Below are 26,482 nucleotides of genomic sequence, written 5' to 3'. Positions count from 1 at the left end.
TTCGCAGGGTTCGCGGGGTGCGAATTTGCACGAGATCAAAATTCGGAAGCCGCGAATTCGTGCGAATATGCGATTTGTTTTTTTGCGGCCTGTTAGTTCGCAAGGTTTTGTGCGTTTTAGCGAGCCGCTTGTAGCGCAACGCGTGAAGTTACCCTCACGGTCATTCACGGGCGCGGCCATCTTGTTTGCGTGACGTATTTCCATTTCCGGGCGCTATGTGTAATCTCGCAAAGTGTGCGGCTCGCTAGTACAAGTTCACGTGTGATTGCGAGGGAAATCTTGCGCGAACTTACCCACGCGGTCGTGAACGGGCGCGGCCATCTTGTTTTTCATTCATTGCTATGGTTCTGGGCATGCTTTTTGTATCCTCTGTCAATCTTTGCCATCCTTTGCTTGTTTGAAGTTTTTTTTAATCTATTTTACTTATTACCTGTCCCTCTATCTTTCTAGCTCTATATTTTTGTGTTTTCTGCTACTTTTGGTTAATTTTAAACTACTTTTTTAAACTCTTTTCTTTTCTTCTTCCCTATTCTATTTCTTATTTCTTATTTACCTTCCTTTCTGCCCAGACCATGGTAAAGGGAGCCGGGAAGCAGCCTGAGAAGGGGAAGGGTCCCGCACCCCGTGCCCGGCTCCCGTGCGGGCGTTTGAGTGGGGAGCAGGTCATAGCCCGGGAGATCTTTAGCGTGGAGGAGGTGGCCGCACTAGTTTTTTATGTCCAGCGCCGCCTCCCCAGGCCCATCATGGCAGGCGGCAAGATCGCTAGGGGCTGCGGGATCCGGGAGCGCCGGAAGCGGTGGGAGAGGTGTGCCTGGCCATGTACCAACACTCTCGGGTCCGGCGCACCTACAACCAGGCCACCCACCGTTGGACGGATCTCCTGGACCGGGAACGCGACTTGATTGACCTGCTCGGCCTCAAGATCCCCGGGCTTGGTGAGTAGTAGTAGCTATTTCTTCACTACTCTGTTTTCTCCTGCTCTGTGTTATTATATTGCATATTTTTGTTTTTTACCAAGAGCAATAATGCTGCTGATTACATTGTAGGTAAATTATATTTCAAAATCTTCTGTGCATTTCAGGTGCACTGCTCTCTTTCTCAGTAGCGTTGCTACTATGCTTATTTGTTTTCGATTTTGTGTTCATTTCATTGGCCTGAGAAATTATGTATGAGTGTAGTTTAAAGAACTGCGTAATGCTAGACACTAAGGGTCAGATTTTTAATTACCGGCGCATCCCTGCAAAGTAGCAGGAATGCGCCAGTAATTGTGCGCCACGCCACCACCACCCATGGTGCGCCGTATTTACAATGCGGCGCACCATGGGCCCAAAACATCACAGAAGCACTACGCATCTGTGCCGTAAAGGCGGCGCATTGCTGGAGTTGCGTCGCAACGATGGCGCAGCTCCAGCAATGCTCTTGGGTGCCCTATCTCCCCAATGCTGCGTCAAGCCGTACGCCTGCTTCAAGCAGGTGCAGGGTTTGAGTCACGCATCATTGTCCTAAAAGTGACTGATTGAAATCTTGTAGATTTCCCTCAGCCACTTTTAGGATGCGTTCCTGCGCAGGAACGCCCTCCCTTGCGCCGGAACGCCCCCTGATGGCGCAGGGCTTTACAATGTGATGGATCTCCCATATGCGTCACGTTGTTAATATACGCCGCACCATGGCGCCTCTTTTGTTCTGCCGCTGCGTCACAAAAGTCACGCAACATTGGAGCAAAAGAGCCACAAGGGGCTTGTAAATCTGCCCCTACAGACTCAAGTCCAGTCCTTCCTTTGTACACCTGGCAATAAGAAGAAATAGTGGTGGTGGATTGATAGTTTGAGTATTTTAATGACTGGTTAATGTAGTAGGAAACTTTTTAGTGTTGTCGCTGATCTGCAATCACGATGGAGTTTGTCTGTCACTTCGCGTGCTGCGGACTGCTGCCTGCCAGTCCTAGGCGAACCTTTTTAGTAGTTTGTTTAGTGAGTTACATAACTTTCCAAGTCGACGGTCCGCAAATCAAGCAATACTAATATCGTAGTAGACCACATGAGATAGGTCAATATATCCCGTGGAATAGTTGTCTATTTGCTATGTCGCCAAAATATTTTGTTATTGTTCTTTTGAAATGTTTGATTTGGTTGACAACAATCATCCATGTTTTTGGGTCTTTCTTTCTTTCATGTTGTACATCAGCTCCCCCCAGGGGCAAGAGGACATTGGAGGAGGCTGCTGCTGCTGAACAAGGCCAGGATTGGTCAGGGGAGGGCTCCTTTGCTGGCCCCGGTAAGTTTTAATTTTAATATAGAGTACCTATTTTTTCCTAGCGTTCCTCATTCGATTTTTTCTAAATCGTCTTTGATCTTCTTGTAGACTGTATCTAAATTCTTATCCTGCCTCGACTATGACTCCCTGTGGTATTACTAGATTATTCTTATTAGTCTGTCTGTGTAGCTAACTAAGATTGAACATTTGGCAAAAGGTGTAAAACGAAACTCCCATTCTAGTCAGCAAAAGCTCTATGCACTGAGTGCAGTCCTCTGGGATTGTCCATAATGTCTTTTCAAGTCTTCTAAATGTTTATGCTTTGACAATTACCAACAATAAAAAGGTGAATGACCACCAAGAAAGAATAAGATACTACTTTACTTTTGGTTTGGATAGGAGGACAATCCATACTACTACTGTTGCAGGGACAAATCTGTTCAAACAGAACTATGGACACTAAATAGTGCATTGTTTATCAATTATAATAGGCGCAGGTAGACTTTCCACATACCTCAGTGATATCAGACTTTGAAGAACCCCCAATCTCCTTACTGACTAGATAGTGTGGCAGAGTCATTTAGCTCCCGAATTCATCGATGATTGATCCCCAATGATGATTATCCAACGCAGGACAAGAGTACGGAGTCAGAGTCCAGAAGTGTCAGAGGCAGGGGCTCATGCTTGCAAATTGCAAAACCTTTTGCTCATTCACTCATGACCAAAAACCACGGAGTCTATTTAAGTTTTAAAGCTTTATTAAAAGTAAAAATATTTATTAAAATCAAGCTTGTCATAAAACATAAACGGATGATTAAAAATGGAAAAGTGCTTATAGTGATTTATTTCACACATTTATTGTGGGCGAGCCGAGCCCTCACCTGGTTTGAACTTTAATTTTTCTTTTTGGTGCTGAATCGTTGGTCCCTCCGTCCTAGTGATGATGATTTGTTCTTAGAAGTGAAGCTTCTGTCTGTTATGAGAAAAATGGTGCGTGTTAAAAAGCAAGCATTCATCAGTTGTGCCAAAAAAAGCAGCAAGACAACACCCTTTCCTGGAAAAAGGGACATTTTTACTTTAGAGTAGACAGTCACAAAATATTAGATTGGTTTCTGTATTCACATTTCTTCATTCCTAGACAAAATACTAGTGATTGGTGTATGTCTATGACATCTAACATTCTTAAATGTACTTTGTAGGTGGAACATCTGGTGCTGGGCCCAGCGCGGAGGTGGAGGAGGAAAGTTCTGGGGAGGAGGCGGTGCAAGTGCCGGACCAAACTGCTGTGCGGGTTGCCACGGTATTGGCGGGCAGTGGTAAGCTCTTATATTCCTTGCTTATTGAGATTGCAGACTGCATAGTGTGCTCCCCGTGAGAAAACGTAAGGTTTGTCCAGATGAGAGACATGAAGAAGAATGATTGACATATAGTTTGAATGGATGGATGCCTGGATCATGGTACTATCTGACTCTTAGATAGCATATGTGTATCTAGAGAGAGTAGACGGTCACTGGATGAACTAAGTGTTACTTTGAAGAGCATGTAACACCGCACCCGCACGTCCGTCCCAGTGTAGGAAAGGCAAGGAAAAGAAGTTGTAATTTTGTCCGAATACTACCATGAATAGTAGCAGTAGTTTGTATTGCAAGCACAGCATATATCCGGCTATTACGATGGCCACTCACTACCCCTGTTAATAAGTTTAGTAGAACTCTGTCATTCTTGTGTGGATGTATCAATGTTCACTCAATAAAAAGCAAAGCACCTAAAGTCATCCCATATGTAAGCAAATACATATCATGTGCAGTGATAGATAATCAGATTATTTATCTTCTTCATTTTCCTTTTCTAGTATCTATTCATTGGCACTGTAGGGTGAAAGTTAAATTAATTATGCAGTAGCCCTTATAACAGAGTATTCTCAGTGCCACCCGTAATAGAAAAGTAAGAGCATCCCCACCTGCATGTACTGGACTGGTACAGTAACGCAAGTCTGTCTCACTCATCATGGCGGGCATCTGTTTTTCTCGGGTGCAAGTTGACTGCGCTGGCATTATGCCGGCTTGCAGAAGTTAACATACCAATTTTGCTAAACAAGAGAGAAGAAGAAGAATAAGACTGGTGTACTGTCATAGTCGACTCTAATGGAGTGAGTCCATAGTGCTCGTAGAATTGATTCCTTAAACTCCCACTAATGTTAGAGCAAGGATGAAGAAGTGGGAGGTTAGATAGATACTGGACACAATAGTTATGTACTGCGCTTGCAAGTTGCTACTTCTACTGTGACACAACTTTCTGCTGAATCATTTTGTGTTAATCTTAAAGAGCATTGGTTACAGACTATGGGGCATATTACCAAGCAATAGCGATAATTATCGCTATTGCTTGGTTAGAGACAAAATTTTACCGCAGAGCTGCGGCGATTTTTATCGCAGATAAACCTTGGTATTACCAAGGTTTATCGCAAATGCGATAAAAAACGGCCGCAATGCATGAATATCGCTGAAAAGTCAGCGATATTCATGCATTACCGAGCTAATGCTCTTAGCCATGTTATCCACCTACCATTGGATAACATGGCTAAGAACTGCTCAGGGCAGGTGTTAGCTTTTGGAGATATTCGCGCTTAGCGCGAATATCTCCAAAAGTTGGTAATAGGAGATAGCGATGTTAGCGACTGTTTCCAGTCGCTAACATCTTGTCATGCCCACTTTGCATGTCATTAGTAATAAATATCACTGACATGCAAAGTGGGGCCCAAGATGGTCGCTATCTCCTACTAGCTGTCGCTAACTGGTGTTAGCGACAGCTAGGTAATAGGGAGATAATTTTATCTCCGCTTTCTTGGCTTTTAAAGCCAAAAAAGCGGAGATAAACCCCCTTGATAATATGTCTTTCTTTCTTCATATAGATGCTCCTTCCAAACCAACAAGGAAGGAGGTTGATAAAAGGGCCCGGCAACGGAGGCTGGAGGCCACTGTCGCCAAATATCAGCGGCTGGTAGCCCAGGAGGAGGAGGACACGCAGAGTACGTCAACAACATCCATGGCGACACCTGCATCCTCCTCCGCGCTCCCTGGGTCAGCCAGTCAGCGCAGCAGGTCTCCAGCAGTACGGGGCCGGGGTACCGCAGCCACCCGCCACCGCCGAGCAACAAAGAAATCAGCTGCCCCCCACAGCAGTTGCAAAAAAAGGATGCACCGCCTTTCCCTGAGGGTTTCCTACCTCGAGCAGGAGCTCCTCAACACCAAAACCCTGCTCAAGACCCTCCGCAAGGAGCATGCTGACCTGGCCCGAAAAGTCAACAGCAGCCAGTAGGAGGAGACTGTCCCTTTCCCCTTTTTTAAAGACTTCTGGGGGGTGGGAATTGGGAGTTGGGTTTTCTACTTTTTTGGACTTAGTTTTCAGGGACATTCGTTGGGGTTCAGGAGGGGGGGTGGGTTGGGTCTTGTGGGAGATTTTTTATGTTACTGGATATATAAATATACTTTAAACTTAATCTTAGCATACGTGTTTTTTACTTCTTTTGAGGCTGGTGGGTAGGGGTTTAACAGTCCTGAAACTTAAGTGCCATCTTGATTCAAGTTGTGTAAGTACTAATGGCACAAATGTTTTCAAAACTAAGGGCCTCTCACAGAGTAAGTGAATTCAATAGTCCTAGGACCGTCAGTCTCTCGTCTCTCCTAATACTCCATTATACTACCTCCCACCAAACGCTTATCTTACCTGTAATTTGTGTTTGGAAATAGGGCTAGGCACAGGGCTGGCTGCACGCGAAATGGCGATTAAGGTTGGCAATCCTGGGCGGATGAAATGTCATCATTGCGGTGGTACATGTGGTGTTACACAGTGGCAGTTGCAGCATCTGAAAAAAAAGAAAATGAAACCTTGTTTGTCCTTACCGTAGCATTAGAACGGTACGATAGAGAATATAGCAGGTGACAGTACACTAGAACAGTGCCAAAATGTAGCCTAACAAATGGTAAAGTATTGAAAGTAAAACTACTACTTGCATTGAATTTCTTTGACATTGGCTACTATTACAAGAAATAGTACTGAAGGTGAAGGACACAGCAGCGTAATAATTTCATTTGCCACATCTAGGAGGAGGATGTTCTTGATGACCAATCAAGTTGATGGCGCACCTGAAAATCTGCTTTCATTTGCCAATAGTGACTCAGTGTCAAGCTGAGTAAGAATATATCCTCGGATTCCTTCACCAGCCTGTTGCTATGACCTTATCCTCCCCAGTAAGTGTGTGGAATTATTGCTGTCATTTAGTCACACATCAATCAAAACCACACGGCCCGGGGGAAGAGGGTTAGGGTTTGGAAAATGTATGGGAATGGGGTTTTATGGGAAAGTTTTGTTGAGAGAAGAAAAAAAAGCACAGCATGGACAAACAATAATTGAAGATAAACAAATCTTTGGGTACAAAGCTAACCATAAATGTTTTAGGTGACATAAAGGAAGTGCATGCACTACTGCATGCATGGTTACTGAAAAGTAAGTAGTACTTTCGACAACCGTGAATGAAAGAATGCGACAGTACAGGGCTGCAGTAATAATTATGCGTTCTCACTTGCCTATCTCTGCACTCAGAGAAACACTTCGTACATTAAATTAGGTTTGAAAAATAGCAGAAGTAAAACCTATCCAATGGCTGTAGGGATGAATTTAGAAGCAGAGATCAAAGAAATGCAGAGTCACACTCATAGAAGTTCACAGCAATAACATTACTTAAAAGATAATTAGAAAAGAACGGATACTGTATCTGTATGTTGTTGTAGTTGTCCTGTTGAATTTGGGAAGTTGTAAGATGCATCCAACCATTCCTCTTATTAGCGGGACTCCTCCATTCCATCTGACGCTCCGTCCATCAATGTTGGTGACCAGAAGACACCCTGTCCACTGACTGCCTGGCGGATGCTGAATTGCGGCTTGCTAATGTGAAGCCTGACTTCATCCTTTTCCCATTGCACAGGCTGAAACCCGGCCTTTAATTATTGATGGAAAAACAGGAAGTGATATTAGAACACCACTGACAAATAAATATAAGGCATGTACGCTGTGTAGTGCAAAAAGTCACACTTTGAGTTTCCTAATAGACAGTACAATATTTTTGAAAGGGCGTACTCTGTCTGAGTCTCCTTTTGAAGGATAAATAAGTATGGGCGAATTAATTTAGCGGATCTTTCCCCTCAAGCTAGGTGTACTGTAAACTGTGTTTTAGAACAAAATCTTAGACCTTCCCAGCAATGCCCCAACCCACCCGCAAAAAAGCACAACACCCCCAAACAGGCAAAAAGCAAAAATGGAAAATCTCATACTTAGAATATTTTTCGGCCTTCTTTCAATTCTGTCCAAACGCGCTGTGCAGCAAGGTCATAACTCCACTTTTCCCACATGGATGTCCTGGAAAACAAATGCAATCAACATTAGACTGTGCCAGCGTTGCTCCCAGACCCTAAAACCCACCCCCAAATACCAGGAACCCCCCCAAACAGGCCACCGAAAACATGATAGTGAGCAAAAAGGCAAAAACTTTTTCTGCTCCGATTTTCTCCAAACCACTTTTATCCGGTATTAGACCTTCCCAGCAATGGCCCCAGAGCCGTCAACCCAGGCGGAAACAAGTAGAAGACCCCCAAACAGCCAAAAAGCAAAACTACAAAAATGGGGACAGTAATTTTCCAGGCAAATTTCCAACATCACTCCACGCGCGCTCTGCAGCTAGGCCCTAACTCCCCTTTGCCACCATGGATTTTCTTCAAACCACTTGCAATCAAAAGTATCCATACTCAGCGTTGATCAAAGACCCCAAAACCCACCCACAAACACCAGGAAGCCCCCCAAACAGGCCCCCGAAAACGCTGTAGTGAGCGAAATGTCAGAAAATGCAAAAACGTTTCCCTCATGGATTTTTTCCAAACCACTTTTATCCGGTACTAGACCTTCCCAGCAATGGCCCCAGACCCCTGCAGCCACCCGCAAAAAAGCAGAACACCCCCAAACTGGCAAAAAGCAAAAATGGGCCTACTACCTGGAATTCTGTGCAAACGCGCTGTGCAGCTAGGCCCTAACTCCCCTTTTCCACCATGGATTTCCTGAAAAAACAAATGCAATCAAAATTAGACTGTGCCAGCAGTGCTCCCAGACCCCAAAACCCACCCACAACAACCTAAAAGCTCGCCAAACAGCACCCCAAAGACAGGCAAGTGATCAAAAGCACAACATCTTTTTCTGCTCCGATTTTCTCCAAACCACTTTTATACGGTACTAAACCTTCCCAGCAATGGCCCCAGACCCGTCAACTCACCCGCAAAGAAGTAGAACACCCCCACAAGTGCAGAGTCTTTCTTCATTGGGCGTAATCCAGCCATCTGCTTTGAGGGAAATAAGAGTCTGGAGGAGGAGGATAGAGGAGCATGTTCTTGTGAACTTGTGAACCTGAGGAATGCAGACTGCGGCACCTTCAAATCAATAAGCAAATAAGTGAAGACAGTTCTGCTGATGGGCTTGTTTTTGTGATTAGGTGATTAAAGTTTTTTTTAATTTAGATTTTGCAAAACAAAGAAAGACAGACACACAGGAATAAAAGTGAATAAGGACGAAAAAGAAAGTTATTGATTCATTGGCTCATTTTCAGGGCTCGGTGTCAGGGAAGAAGAGTTCGTCCTCATACTCTGCGAATTCAGGCGGGAGTAGGTCACCTAACAGAGAAGAAATTCCCTCATCTAAGTTGGTGTCCTCGGCTTCTTCCTGCGTGTATTCTCGTACTTTGTAATCTGGTGGTATGAGGTGCTGATTCATCTTGATCATTGTTAACCTCTCCACATTTTTGGGCGAGAGGCGGGTCCTTTTGCAAGTTACAATGCCACCAGCGGCACTGAAAACACGTTCAGAACACACGCTTGCGAGTGGGCGAGACAAATAATTTATAGCCAGGTTGGAGATCTCTGGCCACAATTCTTTTTTCCCATGCCAGTACGCCAATGGGTCTTCATGAACAGAGACCTCTGTTGAGTCATTCAGATAGTCCTGCACCATCGACTCAAGGTTCTCCACGGTTCCTCCACTTTGCTTACTTTTTCCTGGGACCTTTTGAGAAGCAAACCCAAGCTGAGTTAGCCAATCCTCTTCTCCACACAATGTTACTGTTGTGTCTGGTGCAGATGATCCGGTTGCTGGTGTCTTTAACGGCTGAGAGGGAAAATCACTAAATTCTGCCACAGACGCAGATGTAGAAGGGGATTCTTTTGACTCCGGATGGCTTGCTGATGCTGATGTACTGCCTTTTCCTTCAATTTCCTCCCGTTCTCTTTCAAACCGAGTGGTTGACACAGCTAGCCAATGTTTGTACTTTGTAACTTCTTCGTCATCAAAAGGAAAGAATACTCTGCCTGCCCGTGCCTTTTTGTACCGTGGATCCAGAATAGTAGCACAAATGTAATGCTGTTCTGTGTGGATCTTTTGAAGACGTTCATCGCAAAGTAGGCGCTCTAATAATTTCTCTGCCAAATCAAAAGCTTCTTGCTTTTGTTCATCTTTTTGAAACGTAGAAGACACCGCCTTCAGTTGGTGCTCTAGCATGCGCAACAATGGGATAGTTTTTCCCCAATTACAGTCCTCCATGCTGACTGCACCCGTGAAGACCTCAAAAGGACGAAGCATGTCTGTCAGGCTTTGAATTAGCTTCCATTGCTCCGTATGTATCCTCAGGTCCTTCATAGCTGCACCCTGTGTAAAGAAATACTGATCGACTACCGCACACTGCTCAAACAGACGCTCAAGCATGTAGAAGGTTGAGTTCCAACGTGTTACCACCTCCTGGATGAGTGCTTTCACTGGCAGTTTACGATCATGTAGCAGCCGCCTCAGATGCTTCTGGGCCTTAAAAGAATGGTTGAAATGTGTGCACATTCTTTGGCAGGTGGTCAGTAACTCGCCCACTGGACTTTCTTCACTCAAGAATTTTTTGACAACCAGGTTTATACAGTGCGCCAAACACGGCACTCTGAAATAGTTACCCATATCCATGGCCTTAACTACATTGGCGCCATTATCCGTGGAAACATAACCAATCTTGCATTTTATTGGGGACAGCCATTGAACGACCTTTGTGTTAAACTCCTGCAAAATGTTTTCTCCTGTATGACTTGTCTCCATGCCAAACATGGCTAGTGTTGCAAGTTTCCGAGCAGCTTTAAAAACGTTATCCGGGTCAACACCTGCCCCTTAGCTTTGCTGTAACCCCTGAAAAAGAGACCCAGTGTACAGTGATGCACATGTAATCAGTGGCTGCAGAACTGGTCCACATGTCTGTTGTCAGATGTATAGTGTGAACAGCACTCTTCTGCAAAGCTGCCCCAATCACCTCCAGCACATCTTCATGTAGTGCTGGAACCGCAACTCTGGCAAAATAGAACCGGCTAGGAACCTTCCATTTAGGGCAGAGCGTTGCCACTAATTCAAGAAAACCAACCCCTTCCACAAAAGAAAAAGGGAGAAGGTCCAGCGCTAGCATTTTAGCCAGCTTAGTGTTATACAGACGCGTCATTGGGTGGTTGCGTTCAAATGGCGCATCTGAAAACAACATGCTCCTAATGGTGGGCTGGACCATTTTACGGGAAGATGATGACTTCTTCGACCCAGTTACGCTCGGTGATGATGAACTTTTTTGCATTGGTGTCTCACTCTCTCCCATCCGTAGAGAACCCAACCTACTGGCCTTCCGTAGACAACTCAAGACTTGGCTCTTCCCTTAGTTTCCCTCCCCCTCTGGATACATAGGTCGATCAACAGCGCTGGGACGCCCTAGGGTAGCTACGCGCTCTATAAATCCGCTTCCAAATTCCAAAATTCCACACTCTTAGTGTGGCTCATATATCTTGCAGGGGGTATGCTGCTGACAGGGGTACTGGGTGTAAGTGAAGAAATGTTTGACGCTTCTTCCTCCTCGTCATCATTGGATGAAACATCAACGGATACAGTTTGTTGACTTGCAATTCGGGCTTCCTTGATCTCCTTTAGGTGCGCATGCCATTTGACAGTGTGCTGTCTCTTAAGATGACCTCTCTGGCCTCCGGTACCATAGTTGGTACCAAGCTTACCACAACTAACTCCAAGCTTACAAATGGTACAAATGGCTATGTTTTCCCTTGTTGGGCAAACACTAAAGAAGTCCCAAACTGCGGACTTCAAATTTCTGTGGGGGGCGGAGGAGGCGATACTGGTCATGCTAATGCCAGATGAAGTGGAGGATGTGTGTTGCCGAACTTTACTACGTTGTGCACTTGCAGCACTACTAATTGAGGAAATGGAGGTCGAGGTGGATGGAGGTCCCTTCTGGCGAGAAAATATGGAAGAGGTAGGTGGTGGTGTACTAGTAGTTAACTGCAATGGTGGTGGTCCCACTCCCATTGCCTCGTCGACAACTTCACGCTCAGCAGCTTTTCGGCCTAGGCTAAAAATGTCTGTTTGCTGCATGCCCGCTGGGGCTGCAGTGACGTTTATGATGACTGCGTCGTCGTCGTGAGAGTCTTCACCAGCAGTAGTATACGCCACTTCTTGTTCAGCGTCATCATCACACTCCATAAGTACGAGAGTTTCGGGGACCTTCCTTTTACGCTTTGCTACCTTTGTCAGATCATGGTGTGCCTCACTCTCAGACGGCAGTGGGGGTTCCCAATTTGGATCCATGTCATCAGAAGGAAGGGGGCTTGAAGAAGATGTAGACACCCTCCTTGATCTTTTACTTGCTAGGGATCTGGAAGACAATGAATGATCAGGAGGAGTGGCTTCCTCAAATGATACCTCGGCTTGAATGTCGATCTCCTGATGTGCCGCTACTTCGGGAGTAACAACTATTGTGGGCACTTGTGCCGCTCCATGCACCTCTGCTTGCGCATCTCCTTGCGCATCTCCTTGCGCTGCCTCTCCTTCCACATGTACTTGGGCTTGTACTTGCACATGTGGTTGTTGTTGCGGCTGTGGTTGTTGAACACTTGTCAGATGAGTTACAACAACCTGTGTTGATTGAGGGATGCTGCTACTTTCTTGCGATGAGCCAACATCACTGGTCGATGGTGATTGAACAACTATACTGGCTGCTGCAGGCGTACTTTTTTTCCCCAAAAATGTGGCGGGCGGCACACCAGTCTCCTTGGTAAGTGGCGCCACTTGCTTCTTCTGCTCCTTACTGGCAACTTTCTTGCTAGAGGAGCTACGGGGAACTTTTTTTGGGGCCATCTTCTTCAGATGTCAGAACAGCAGGCTGCAGTTGCACGAGTTGCAGAGTTGTCTTGTCTGTGGCCACACGTGACGTCGCGTGGCGTTATGCTGCACACACCGCTGCAGGACTTCTTCCTGGCACTGGTGGTTCTCTTGTGCACCTAAAAGCAATGGAAGACAGAGGAACATCAGTTATACACCCCAAATCAGCACAATCCCATGCCATCCATGCCCTCAATGATGTTTAAATTCAAGACACCCCACAGAAAGACTAGGCCCATGCACCACTCACTACCACTGGGCATAATGGATGAAAGCTAGGCAAAATGGGTGCAGGCCTGAGAACACTGCCTGCCTTCAAAATGGCCCCTTTCCCCCCAGCACATGGCCAGGCCCTGCCTGTACCAGCACTCAAAATGGCCCCACCCACATGGACAGGCCGCATCAACACCCCCAAAAATCGAAAAACACACAACAATCACCACAATCCAATGCCACCCATGCCCTCCATGATGTTTACATTAAAGAGACCCCACAGAAAGACTAAGTCCATGCACCACTGGGTACCCCTGGGCAAAAGGCCCCAACAGCAGCCAAAAAAATCGAAAAACACACAAAAATCAGCACAATCCCATGTCATCCATGCCCTCAATGATGTTTAAATTCAAGACACCCCGCAGAAAGACTAGGCCCATGCACCACTCACTACCCCTGGGCATAATGGATGAAAGCGAGGCAAAATGGGTGCAGGCCTGAGAACACTGCCTGCCTTCAAAATGGCCCCTTGCACCCCAAGCACATGGCCAGGCCCTGCCTGTACCAGCACTCAAAATGGCCCCCACCCACATGGACAGGCCCCATCAACACCCCCAAAAATCAGAAAACACACAAAAATCACCACAATCCAATGCCATCCATGCCCTCCATGATGTTTACATTAAAGAGACCCCACAGAAAGACTCAGCCCATGCACCACTGGGTACCCCTGGGCAAAAGGCCCCAACAGCAGCCCAAAAAATCAAAAAACACACAAAAATCAGCACAATCCCATGCCATCCATGCCCTCAATCATGTTTAAATTCAACAAAACAGTTGTATCATGCACCCATAACTAACCCTGGTCCTACTGGATACTGTGGCTACCCACAATATATTTTATTTAATGTTCTGAAAAAGTTCCAAAATTGTAGTTGCAGCAACTGTATTGCCCCAAACAAACTTACTTGTGAAATTTGATTTCTAATCCAAAAGTGATCCAAAGAAAGTCAAAAAGGCCTCAAATCCAAATATCCAGCAGCATCCACAAAAAGTAATCCTTCCAGGTCAAGATCCAAATGAAAGTGACCAGCACATGAAAAAAGCACTAGGAGGAGCCTGCTGGACAGGAACAGGAAGTTGGAGACTGTGGGGCACTTCCTTCCTCCCACCCCCCCCCCCAAAATGGACTCCTTGCAAAAAAAAGTGCAGGCAAATGTCAACCTGAGGAGTTATTCTGATAAAAATCATCATTTTCAGAAGGTTTATGCTGCTTGCTGGTGGATTTCTTGTGCAGAATTGCAAATTTTGCAATTTCGCGAGTGCGAGATTGTTACTGCCCGCCACATCTACGTGTTCGCAATTGCGAACTCTCGCGAGGCGTGCTGTGGAAGGTGGCAAGCCGCGATGACGTAATCGCGGGCGCCAAACTCCCGCGAGATCCCGCAGCAAGATCCAAAATGGCGCAGCACACGCAAAATATGGAGAAAAACAACTCTGCAAACACTGAATGACGGTAAGTGAACGCCGCGCGCCGCAATATTGTATCACCAAGCAAAAAAATCCGCTGCGTGCGAATATGCGAATTTTCGGCAAATTCGCGAGAGTTCGCGGATTGCGAATTTGCCGAAAATCCGCAAATTCAGCGAGCGGAACGGATTTTACGCCCATGCTTAGGTGGTATCAGGCTACTTGCTTAATCGGGATAGAACACAAATTGGTATTAATAGTAACAAATATGTCTGTCGGATCCACAGGTGACAAAATCAGCAGTCTACTTAGGGAACACTATAACATTTGATTTGTGTAAAATTGAAGAGGACAATCTGCCCCTTGCAATTCAAAAGGAGAAGAAAGATCTAGATAGGCTGAATAGACTGCATCTCTCGATTGTAGGATGGTGCAACATCATCAGAATTATATTTCTTCCAAAGATTCTGTATTTCTTTAGAAAAATAACTTTAGAGTTCGAAAATCATTGGTTTAAGGGAATGGGAAAGATGATTAATTAGTTCTTATGGGCACATAGAAAGACCAGAAGGGCGCTTAGATTCATGTCCCTCCTCAGGGAGGGGGGATGGACTGTCCCAGATTTAAAAATGCATTACTGGGCCTCAATAATCCAGTATATCCTGGGACTGCTTGGAGGAAAGGTCAAGGATCAGTGGAGAAGAGATGCCCATGCAGATATATATGAATTGATATTAGGGAAAGAGGCCTCTAACTTGCTTCTGACATACAAAGAACCTAGTTACTACAAAAAAGTTACATTTAAGACCTTCGGGGTAGCATCCACTGTCTGGACAGCCATTCGGAAAAAACGAAAGCTAGGAAGGATGATTTTTACACTGCGCTTTTTGGAAATCCATAATTTCCAGAAATATTCCAGACGGTGCTATGTTGCGCTGCGATGCACTAAGAGTGGGGAAGATTGGGGATGCGCTTGATTCATGCGAAGTAGTGCCATTTGAGAAAGTCCAGCTGTCTTTTAACGCTAACCAGAAAGATTGTTTTGAATATCTACAGGTCTGGAGCTATATTGCGAAAAAGAAAGAGAGGGGGCTTTCAAAGAAGAGCCCATAGTGTAGGCGATTAGGGATCCAGAGCTCTGTACTATCACCCAAATATATGGAGGGCTGAGACGGCAGATGTCGGATGATCTAGAGAAACACTGAGGAGTGGAAGCAAAGGTTAGGCGTTAATGGTGCTGAGTTCTTTGACTCACCTTTACTGGGCCACTCCATATTGAGATCATCTGGCTGCAAACACAGCACTACAAAACAAAGTTTTCACATATTTAGGCTGTGGGGTTTTAGGTTTAAACCTATAATAACTGATAAAACCCCACTGAAAGAAAAATAGCCCTCACCGGTGAAAACATATAAACACTGAAAAAACACCTGGACAACCACAAACTAAATGCCATTCAAAGAAAGGAAAAAGAGAGTGAAAGTGTCAATACAATGTAACTTTGTTATACAAGCTAGCAGTAAGAAAGACTGGCTAACATTATTCTGCTTGAGTTTTGTTCTTTAGGGATGCCACTAAAATATTGTTTCTTCTTCCTTTTACTTTTTTCGGTTTTGTGGCCTTTGTTCTAAAGATGCAGAGTTTAGTTTCATGTTTTAGGTCTAGTTTAATCATTTTATAAACTATAGAGAATCAGAAAATATCAAACTCATATTTGATATTTTGGCTGCATTTGATTCTGTCACTGATAGGTAAAATGGCTGGTTTCATAAACATCTTTCCTAATATATGTCATCACATTTACCCACAGAGAATGGGTAAAAAGCCTTAACACATCAGACCATAGTTTCTAGTGGGTCAGTATTGATAGTAGGTGCATTGCCCACACCTCAGGCTTTAAACATTCAATGCAAGGTATAGTGACAAGTATATATATCACCAAGCATCTGGGATAGTGGTGAAAACATGACACCAGACTTTTGGAAAACATGGAACGCATTGTCACTTGTAACGCTTTGCAAAAAAGGTTCTTTCCAAGTTCAACAAAGATTGGAGTGATATTGTTGGTATTTGCAGTGATTCAGCTACGTATATAAAAAAGTTGTGTGATGACCTGTCAAAATTGATACCCGAGCTGAAGTGATTCCCTGTAGGAGATCCTTGCCACTTGTTAGATGGTATGCTGAAAGCATCTTTACAATCTTCAGAGTTAATGAGGGATGCTATTGACTTTTTAGTCTATTCTGGTGCACTGTTTTCTTATGCACAGGAACTAAAACGCAAATATTTATCATTTTGTGCTTTATGTGGCATCAAATCATTCCAACTGTGTCCTTTAGCTGATGGTTCTCAGCCCAAGGGGCTATGAATGCTGGGAGGGCTATTTCACTGAAGTTTACATAGGAAGGAAAGGGCGAGCACACATAACCCAAAGACTCACTGAAGAAGTATTGTATGGTGTACTACAATTAATTTGCAAAAATCTATTTAGACCTCATATACACTATAAGTACACTGTCTATATACCATGTTCTTTCAGTGCAATAAGCAAGCAATAGAAAAAGCAAAACGTTCCATAAACACCAGAAAAACACTTTCTGTTGCTTTTAGTGGCGCGAAAATGTGTAACCACTGATAACAACTGTTTTTTAAGATATTGAAAACACTGACAAAACCCCACCAGAATTTACCAAAAATAGAAACTGAAAACAGGAAAGCCTACACATATTATACGCCTGCCAAGATCGCTCAATGGGGTGGCGCAGAAGGAGTCCTCTGCCCCCGATGGCGCAGCACAGAGGCTGACATTGTCCATAGGTTTGCTACTTGTCCGATCCTACAGTCTCTGTAGACAGCTACAGAAAACTTCCTGGCGCATTCTCTGAGGATTAAAATCAATCAATCAATCAATCAGGGAATTATAAAGCGCGCTAATCACCCGTGAGGGTCTCAAGGCGCATTAATGTTATTAGGGATCACGAAGGAATGAGTGCCAGAGGCACAACAAGATTGCTTTTTTTTTTTGGTCATGGCAGTAGTAAGAATATGTATATCCTTTGCTTGGCTGGATTCGGGCCCTCCCTCGTTTCAACAGTGGCTTACACGGCTTTTAGCTATTTACAATTTCGAAAAGGGTATATAAGAAAGGAATGCCGCTGCCCGCGTCCCCCACAGGGGGACATCAGCAGGGCAGCCCCCTTAGTGCCCATTAGTCGTAGCACCCCCCTCCTTCAGTCCTCGTAGAGGGGGAGGCTTGGGCAGTTCACCAGCCCCTCCTCTGGCCGGATGCACCAGTGACGTGCATCCGGGGGAGGGCGCGTTTGGGGATGGGCCAGGTATTTAGGCCCCAGCCGCCCTGTATGCGACCTCTTTGCTGGTTATCCTGCCCCACCGGCTATTCCTGTCCGGACGCGGTTCCGGTCGTCCTGCACCTGACTGCCTCGCTGCACCCACCCTATCCTCTTACCCAGCAGCTGGGCAGGTGGCATGCTGTTTTGAACGTTCTAATGTTTTCTTTTGTGTTGCAGACGGAGTTACAGGGCGATCTGCAGGCAGACGGGTACAGTAAGGGTACCTCTGCGGCAGACCGGTACAGTAAGGGTACCTCTGCCTGTCACAGTAAGAGTGCCTGAGCCAATGACCTGGAGCCGCAGGGAGGTTCCGGGAAAACCGCGACGGCGCTCCGTTAGTCCTTCGGGGGTTTGGGGGGCCTGACCAACCGGGGGTGTGCCATACCACACTCCCCCCTGAAAGGGGCGGGAGTATAAGACATGATCATGTGATCCGGAATGGGATCAACAAAGGCTGCACTGTCCGGGCGTCGACCCACCATGCCGGCTGGTTTATAAGGCGGGCGGGGCAGCGAGGGGCTGCCTGCCCTGGATCGCCCGTATGATAACCCACTAAAACGTCATACTTTTGTTGTATGAAAATAAACCTGCAGCAGTTCTTTACCCATAACAATGTGTCCTGTGTAATCATTATATGGGAAGTGTATAAAATGCAAGGGGGAGCGAATGACGGTGTGGGCACTAAGGATGGAGGTCTAAAAAAATGGGGAAAGACATCTGGGTCCCCATCTAGAAAAGGTACATTGACAGTGGATCTAGTTAAGCTCTAGCCCAAACCATTTGCAGTCTCTGGTGTCCTGAATACTGTCTTATAATATTATTTTGTCTCTTAGATATGAAATGTAGAAAGAGTGTTTTATTCTCCCTTTTATAATCTATGCATTATTGGTAGTGTTTCCCCATGTATTTACGAATGTATTTATCTAAATGTATTGAACTGATAGTGGCAAAAAAAATGCAAGTGTGTCATACGATGTACGTCACCCAAAATATATCCTCCGAAGCATGTCATACGATGTATGTTACTAGAAGAATGTCACACAAAGCATGTCACAGGAAGTATGTCACAGAAATATGCCACCAGAAGTATGTGACATGAAGTATATCACACGAAGTATCTGACACAAATGTTGTAAAGGCAGTGTTAAAAAGGGACAGAAACTAATTTAGGCTGAGACCGAACTCTACTCACCTTAAGGTCGTCAGTGACAGGCGCTCCTAGGTATGTAACATAACATAACATAACGTGTATTTGTAAAGCACGATTACCCGTAGGTGTCTTGGCGCTGAATAACAGATGTTTATTGTTACCCAACTCAATGGTACTGACTGATCACTTTTAGAGCCCATAGGGAATGAACACCCCAGAGAGTGACATATGGAAACCATAAGACACGGCTCACGTCCTCAGCCAAGCAGCAGCAGCTGCGGTGAGGGCGCCGCTCTGTGGCACCTTCAGGGCGGGTTTCAGTCTCACTTCCCTGTCGCTCTGGGTCACTGTGAGCTCCACTATCACCGATCTGACAGTGATAGTCCGCCTCGTCCTCCGCCAGGGCCCCGGTGATGGTTAAAGTGGCCCTGTCATGACCGGCAGGGTTGGTGCCGGAGAATCGCTCTGGGATATCTGAGGGTCTGTTTTTATCACTATGCACGATCAGTCTGGGGGCCCGGCCAGGCTTCTGCTGGTACCAGTGCACAAACTGGTCTTCAATGCTGTCGGTGGAGCAGGTGAGATCAGCGGTTCCTCCCAGAGACACAGACACCGAGGGCGGCTGTTGAGTCAGAACCCGCTGAGCAACAGAACCTGGAATGAAAGGAGGAATGAGGACTAACAGCGTCACGTGACAAGGAGAGAAGTGAATATTACATATGAGGTATGTATCTTAGAGCAGATAACAGAATGTCACTGAATAACGCACCTGCGCAGAGCGCGCTGAGCGCGAGGAGGAGGAGGGGAGCCCGGGACATGGCGCAGCGTCAGCAGAGCTCTGGTCTCTGGTGCGGACGGATCTGGACAGAGCTTTCTTAAAGCACCGGCTGGGCTGGGGCAGCGCCCTGCATGCAAATCCCATCACAGCTCTCTGACTGCTATTTGTCGCCTCACACATAAGCAGTTCCGCGCTGTTCCCCATACAGTTTCCATGTTTTGTAGTCATTAAAATGCATTTATATATCATTCTGGCTGGTGTCCTGCCCTCGTGTTCTTCGATGCTCCCAGCATCCTTTCCCTCTATAAATTCTCAGCCCTCCCTCCCTCTTTCGCCATTACCGATGACTAGATATCTTCCGCCTGCTCACATCCACGCTGTTAAGTTCTGGTTCAGTTACTCCTGAGGTTGGAGCACGTACTATAGTAATGAACTACCCAGGTCGGTCTAGGTACATCTTAAGACTGGGAACCGGTGCCTTTTGGATTGAGATGATGTATTTTTTTAAATAAAGATGTAGACAGCCACTTGCTTCTTTCTCTTATGTGTAGACCAGAGTCCGAAACCCCACTTGCCAAACCTGCATTCTGTAGAAACCAATTGCAGCGATTAAACTGGAAATTCCACCAGTGCATAACTAATGTATGCCCATGAGTCGCCAAGAAAGCTTTAATCTCTGAACCCCTCCTGAATATGTAACAACAATAAATGAACGAGAGCGACATTGTTCAAGTGCATAAAGAGATAAACAAATAACACGTATAATGGTGTTTAACCCAAATTCTGCCGCAGTGTGACGGGAGGCGGAGTTTGGCGTTGTGCTCCCGTACACCAGACAGCTCCTGGCCGTCATAAATGACGGTGGGCGTGTGCTCATGACGGCCGGGAGCCGTCCGAACTCCGTCCACTGATAAATTCTCTCGCACAGGCGGGGAATTAATACCGCGTGGGCGGAGCCGCAACGTTCGGACAGCTCCCGGCTGTCATGAGCACACTCCTGTCACTCATGATGGCCGGGAGCTGTCATGAGCACTCAAGGAGTTAAATGGATTTGGGGTCAAAGGCAGCTATTCTTCGTTGCAATGAAGAAATGTAGCTAACAATAATAATACATTTAATTGTGAGAGGACAGAGTGCCACCTAGCGTTCATACGTGGAATACCATCTCCTATCCATTTTTATGAATGTATATTTCGAATTTGGAAAATGCAGTACAAATTGACAATATGTATCGGAAGTCATTGCAAAAAATAAAATTACATGCAATCGTAACATCCAAAGTAACAACAACATACCATCCTGAACCAGAAAGGTCTCTGTACCCAGGATGCGCTCTAAGAACCGGCGGACCGCAGCTGGGTCAGCAAAAAAAAACCCCAAAAATAGGATGAGAACACTGAAAAAAAAACACATTTTGCAAATCACAGAAATTACATATGTTGTGTTGAACAGATGTAAAAACAAATATGTCAAGGTTTCTTACCCCCTTCGCTGCTAGGCCTCCTCCCCCCCCACCCCCCCCCACTGTGATAAGCCTTTTTTTGGGCTATTTGGGGTAGTTCGCGCTTAGGCCCCTGTAACTTTTTGACCACATAAGGTATCCACGCAAAATTTGCAACCTTTTTTTTCCAAAATCATGGGGATTCTAAAGATACCTAGGGTTTGTGAATTCCCCTGGAGGGGACCCAGGAATGAGTCAAAATACAGCTAAATGTTGTTTTTTTAGGGAAAAATGCGAAAAAAGGGCTACTGATGAAAGCGTCTGTTTTTTTCCCTGCAAATGGTATAGAAAAAGGGTGGTGGTGCTGAAATCACCATCTTCCCAGATTTCAGGGACAAGCAGACTTTTGTCAGAAAATCAAAATTGTTTACAGTTTTGGCATTTTTCTGGGACATTGCTTACTTTTGATATTTTCTGTGCTTTCAATCAATCAATCAATCAATCAATCAATCAATCATACCATTTGTATAGCGCACTACTCACCCGGGAGGGTTTCAAGGCGCTTGGGGGAAGGGGCATGCTACTGCTCGAACAGCCAGGTCTTGAGTTGTTTCCTGAAGGCGAGATGGTCCTGGGTCAGCCGAAGGTGGATGGGGAGGGAGTTCCATGTCTTGGCAGCCAGGTAAGAGAAGAATCTTCCTCCGGCGGTGGCTCTTCGGATGCGTGGTACGGCTGCGTGGGCGAGGCTGGTGGACTGTAGCTGGCGGGTGGGCGTGTAGAAGGTCAGGCGGTCGTTGAGGTACTTGGGGCCTAGGTTGTGGAGAGACTTGTGTGCGTGGGTGAGGAGCCGGAACGTGATCCTCTTGTCGACGGGGAGCCAGTGCAGGTTCCTCAGGTGGCTGGAGATGTGGCTGCGTCGGGGGACATCCAGGATGAGTCGGGCGGAGGCGTTCTGGATGCGCTGGAGCCTTTTCTGTAGCTTCGCTGTGGTTCCGGCGTAGAGGGCGTTTCCGTAGTCCAGTCGGCTGGTGACGAGTGCCTGGGTGACAGTCTTCCTGGTCTCGGTTGGGATCCAGCGGAAGATCTTGCGAAGCATACGCAGGGTGTTGAAGCATGTTGAGGAGGCGGCGTTGACTTGTCTGGTCATCGAGAGAGAGGAGTCCAGTATGAAGCCCAGGTTGCGTGCGTGGTCCGTTGGCTTGGGTGTGGTGCCCAGGGCTGGGGGCCACCAGGAGTCGTCCCAGGCGGAGGGCGAGGATCCCAGGATGAGGACTTCCGTCTTGTCCGAATTCAGTTTCAGGCGGCTGTCCTTCATCCACTCGGCGACGTCTTTCATCCCTTCGTGTAGGCAGGTTCTGGCGGTGTCGGGGTCTCTGGTGAGGGAGAGGATCAGCTGGGTGTCGTCGGCGTAGGAGATGATGTTGAGGTTGTGCTGGCGTGCGATGGCTGCAAGAGGTTTCATGTAGACGTTGAAGAGGGTGGGGCTGAGTAAAGATCCTTGCGGGACGCCGCAGATGACTTCGGTGGCCTCGGAGCGAAACGGGGGGATGCGGACTCATTGTGTTCTTCCGGCGAGGAACGAGATGATCCACGCCAGTGCCTTCTCTTGGATACCGGTGTTGCTGAGGCGCTGGACTAGGGTGCGGTGGCAGACAGTGTCGAACGCAGCGGAGAGGTCCAGGAGGATGAGGGCCACTGTTTCCCCTTTGTCGAGCATGGTCCGGATGTCGTCGGTGGCTGCGATGAGGGCGGTCTCGGTGCTGTGGTTGGCTCTGGAGCCGGACTGCGAGGGGTCGAGGGATCCGTTCGTCTCGAGGAAGGCGGTCAGCTGTCTGTTGACGATCTTCTCGATGACTTTGGCAGGAAAAGGGAGGAGCGAGATGGGGCGGAAGTTTTTGAGGTCGGTGGGGTCCGCTGTAGGTTTCTTCAGGAGGGCGCTGATCTCGGCGTGCTTCCAGCTCTCCAGGAAGGTGGCGGTGTTGAAGGAGGTGTTGATTATGTTCCGGAGTTGGGGTGCGATGGTGGCGTCGGCCTTGTTGAAGACGTGGTGTGGGCAGGGGTCGGTCGGTGATCCGGAGTGGATGGTGTTCATCGTGCGGGCTGTGTCTTTGGTGGTCACCGTGGTCCAGGTGCGGAGGGTGGCGGTGGGGGGCGTTGGTTCAACGGTTGGGTACGTGGGTGGTGCGCCGAAGCTGTCGTGGATGTCGGCGATCTTGCGGTGGAAGAATGAGGCGAGGGAGTTGCCGAGGTCTTGTGACGGAGTGATGTCGTTGGTGCCAGTGCTGGGGTTGGAGAACTCCTTGACGATGCTGAAGAGTTCCTTGCTGTCGTGGGTATTGTTGTCCAGTCGTTCCTTCAGGGATTTCTTCTTGGTGGTGCGGATGAGCTGGTGGTGCTTGCGGGTAGCGTGTTTGAGGGCGGTCATGTTGTCAGTGGTCCGGTCGAGGAGCCAGGCTTTCTCGAGGGTGCGGCAGGTCTTCTTGGAGTTCTTGAGTTCGTCGGTGAACCAGGATGCCTTCTTGCTTCTGGGTCTGCTGGGAGGGTTCTTCAGTGGTGCGAGGTCGTCGGCGCAGGCGGACAGCCACTGTGTGAAGTTGCAGGCAGCTTCGTTGGGGTCCGTTGTGTTGGCGGGTGGGCTCTGGTTGAGGGAGGTGGTGAGCTGGTCCGCGGTGATCTTGCTCCAATTCCTGTGAGGTACCTGTTGCGGGTGGTGGTGGGTCATCGTTCTTTTGAAGCTGAAGTGGACGCAGCTGTGGTCGGTCCAGTGGAGTCCGGTGGCGTGGCTGAAGGTGATGTACTTGCTGGAAGAGAAGACGGGATCAAGCGTGTGGCCGGCGTAGTGGGTGGGGGTGTTCACCAGTTGCTTGAGTCCAAGGTTGGCGAGGTTTTCCAGCAGGGCGGTGGTGTTGCGGTCCTTGTTGTTCTCCAGGTGGAAGTTGAGGTCCCCTAGGAGGATGTAGTCAGCGGAGGGGAGGGCGTGTGGGCTTATGAAGTCTGTGATGTCTTCGCTGAATTGTGTGCGTGGTCCCGGGGGTCGGTAGATGAGGGTGCCTCTGAGGGTCGTCTTGGGGTCGGTGTGAATCTGGAAGTGGAGATGTTCGGCTGCGGCGAAGGAGTCGTTGGCGTCGGTCATGATGCGGATGGTGTTCTTGTGGACGATGGCGATGCCTCCTCCGGTCTGGTTGATGCGGTCCTTCCTGATGATCTTGTACCCGTCCGGGATGGCGATGGCGATGTCGGGTGCAGAGGTTTGTCCAGGTTTCCGTGAGGAAGGCGACGTCCGGTGATGTAGCGTCGAGGAGGTTCCAGAGTTCCACGGCGTGTCTGTGGACGGAGCGGGTGTTGAGCAGGATGCACTTGAGGTGGTTCCTGCTGATGCTTGTCTTGGCGGGTGCGGGGCAGGTTCGGAGGCAGGTGAACTTGCAGGTACAGCAGGTGAAGGGTCCGTGGGTGCGTCTCGGGGTGGCTTGGCAGGCAACCTCCTTCCATTTAATGGTAGAAAAGCAATAATGGATCCTGGAAAGCTATACATTTTGAAAAAGTAGATATAATTCTGAACTCAGCAAGGGGTCATTTGTGTAAATCCTTCAAGGTTTCTTTATAGAAAGTAACAGTTAAATATAGGAAAAATTGAAAATTAGTTGAAAAAAACAGCTTTTTTTGTCAACGTTTTCACCTGTACCTTCTTTTAATTATGACAGTTCTTTGAAATCAATATACCGATATATTTGCTGGACACTACTAGTTGTGGGTATATATAGGACTTGTAAGTTCCCCAAGAACCTGACGAACCCAGAGCCAAAAACTGAGCAGTGACTTGCAATGGTTTTTTAATATGTACCGGGTATATAGCAATTATTCTGGGAAATTGTATACATGGAAAAACCGGTATGAAAGACACCAATGTATTTCTGAAATGGGAAAAAAATATAGAGTTTAAAAACAGTAGATATTTGCACATTTTCAAAATTGGGAATACTCATACTAGCATGAGAATTATCGATCATTTTTAAAAATTACTTATTTTTTTACACATTGTCTTTCATTTGGAAGGCTGAAATGCATCAAAAGTCAATAGGTAATAACAGTTGCTCTACAAATCTAAATTACAGTAAGTCTCCCGATAAAAATGGTACCTCACTTGTGTGGATGGTCATAGTGGCCACGACAGGAAACTGCTCAAAACGCAACGTGAACACACCACATTTTCAAAATGAAAAATTGCCCTTTTTTTGCAAAGTGCCTAGCTGTAGATTTTGAACCCTAGCTCTGCCGGCACCTAGGGAAACGCAGCAAACCTATACATTTTTGAAAACTAGACACACAGGGAAATCCAAGATGGGGTAATTTGACTGGCTCACACCAGATTCTGTTACCCAGAATCCCTTGCAAACCTAAAACAATTTAAAAAAAAAACACTTTCCCCACATTTCTGTGGTGGAAAGTTCTGGAATCTGCGTGGATCAACAAATTTCCATACCCTCTGCTTTCCCCAAAGTCTTCCCAGAAACATGGTACCTCACTTGTGTGGGTAGGCCTAGTGGCCGTGACAGGAAATGGCGCAAAACGCAACATGGACACACCACAATTTCACATTTAAAAATGACCCTTTTTTGGCATAGTGCCTAGCTGTAGTTTTTTAACCTTAGCTCTGCTGGAACCTAGGGAAACCTAGCTAACCTATACATTTTTGAAAACTAGACACACAGGGGAATCCAGGATGGGGTGACTTGACTGGCCCACACCAGGGTATATTACCCAGAATCCCTTGCAAACCTAAACAAATGTTTAAAAAAAAACACATTTTCCTCATATTTCTGTGGTGGAAAGTTCTGGAATCTGCTTGGATCCACAACTTTCCACCCACCCCACGTTCCCCAAAGTCTTCTGAGAAAAACAGTACCTCACTTGAGTGGGTAGACCTAGTGCCCGCAACAGGAAATGGCTCAACACGCAATGTGGACACACCACAATTTCACAGTGAAAAATGACCCTTTTTTGGCAAAGTGCCTAGCTGTTGTTTTTAAACACAGCTCTGCCGGCACCTAGGGAAACCTAGCAAACCTATACATTTTTTTAAAACTAGACACCCAGAGGAAACCAGGATGTGGTGACTTGGCTGCCTCTCACCAGGTTCTGTTACCCAGAAGCCCTTGCAAACCTAAAGAATTGTTAAAAAAAAACAAATTTTCCTCACATTTCTGTGATGGAAAGTTCTGTAATCTGCATGGATCCACAAATTTCCACCCACTCCGCATTCCATAAAGTCTTCTGAGAAAAATGGTACTTATTTTGTGTGGGTAGGCCTATTGCCCATGACAGGAAATGGCGCAAAATGCAACATGGACACACCACAATTTCACAGAGAAAAATTAGCCTTTTTTGGCAAAGTGCCTAGCTGTAGTTTTTGAAAGCTAGCTCTGCCGGCACCTAGGGAAACCTAGCAAACCTATACATTTTAGAAAACTAGACACACAGGGAAATACAGTATGGGGTGACTTGACGGCCTCTCACCAGGTTCTGTTACCCAGAATCCCTTGCAAACCTAAATA

At 46.6% G+C, this 26,482-nt stretch overlaps 2 protein-coding genes across 7 annotated transcripts in view; both read right to left on the bottom strand.

Annotated features, from left to right (window-relative positions):
- The window catches only part of LOC144792685 (immunoglobulin lambda-1 light chain-like), a 381,648-nt gene that overhangs the window by 185,186 nt on the left and 169,980 nt on the right, over positions 1 to 26,482 (bottom strand). The gene's annotated exons all lie outside the window — the stretch shown is intronic.
- LOC144792683 (immunoglobulin lambda-1 light chain-like) overlaps positions 1 to 26,482 on the bottom strand; it is a 289,530-nt gene that overhangs the window by 176,642 nt on the left and 86,406 nt on the right. For 3 of the 6 annotated variants that reach the window (XM_078667837.1, XM_078667838.1, XM_078667840.1), the window contains exon 1: positions 19,481 to 19,585. The exons of the other annotated variants lie outside the window; for them this stretch is intronic. In XM_078667837.1, coding sequence (XP_078523963.1) covers positions 19,481 to 19,529 — 49 coding nt within the window. In that variant the 5' untranslated portion in view covers positions 19,530 to 19,585. Of the gene's footprint in view, positions 1 to 19,480; positions 19,586 to 26,482 lie in introns of those variants that run through there. 6 annotated transcript variants of the gene reach the window in all.

This window comes from Lissotriton helveticus, chromosome 11, assembly GCF_964261635.1.
Source record: "Lissotriton helveticus chromosome 11, aLisHel1.1, whole genome shotgun sequence".
In the NCBI taxonomy this organism is placed as follows: domain Eukaryota; kingdom Metazoa; phylum Chordata; class Amphibia; order Caudata; family Salamandridae; genus Lissotriton; species Lissotriton helveticus.
This window is presented reverse-complemented; position numbering and strand designations above follow the sequence as displayed.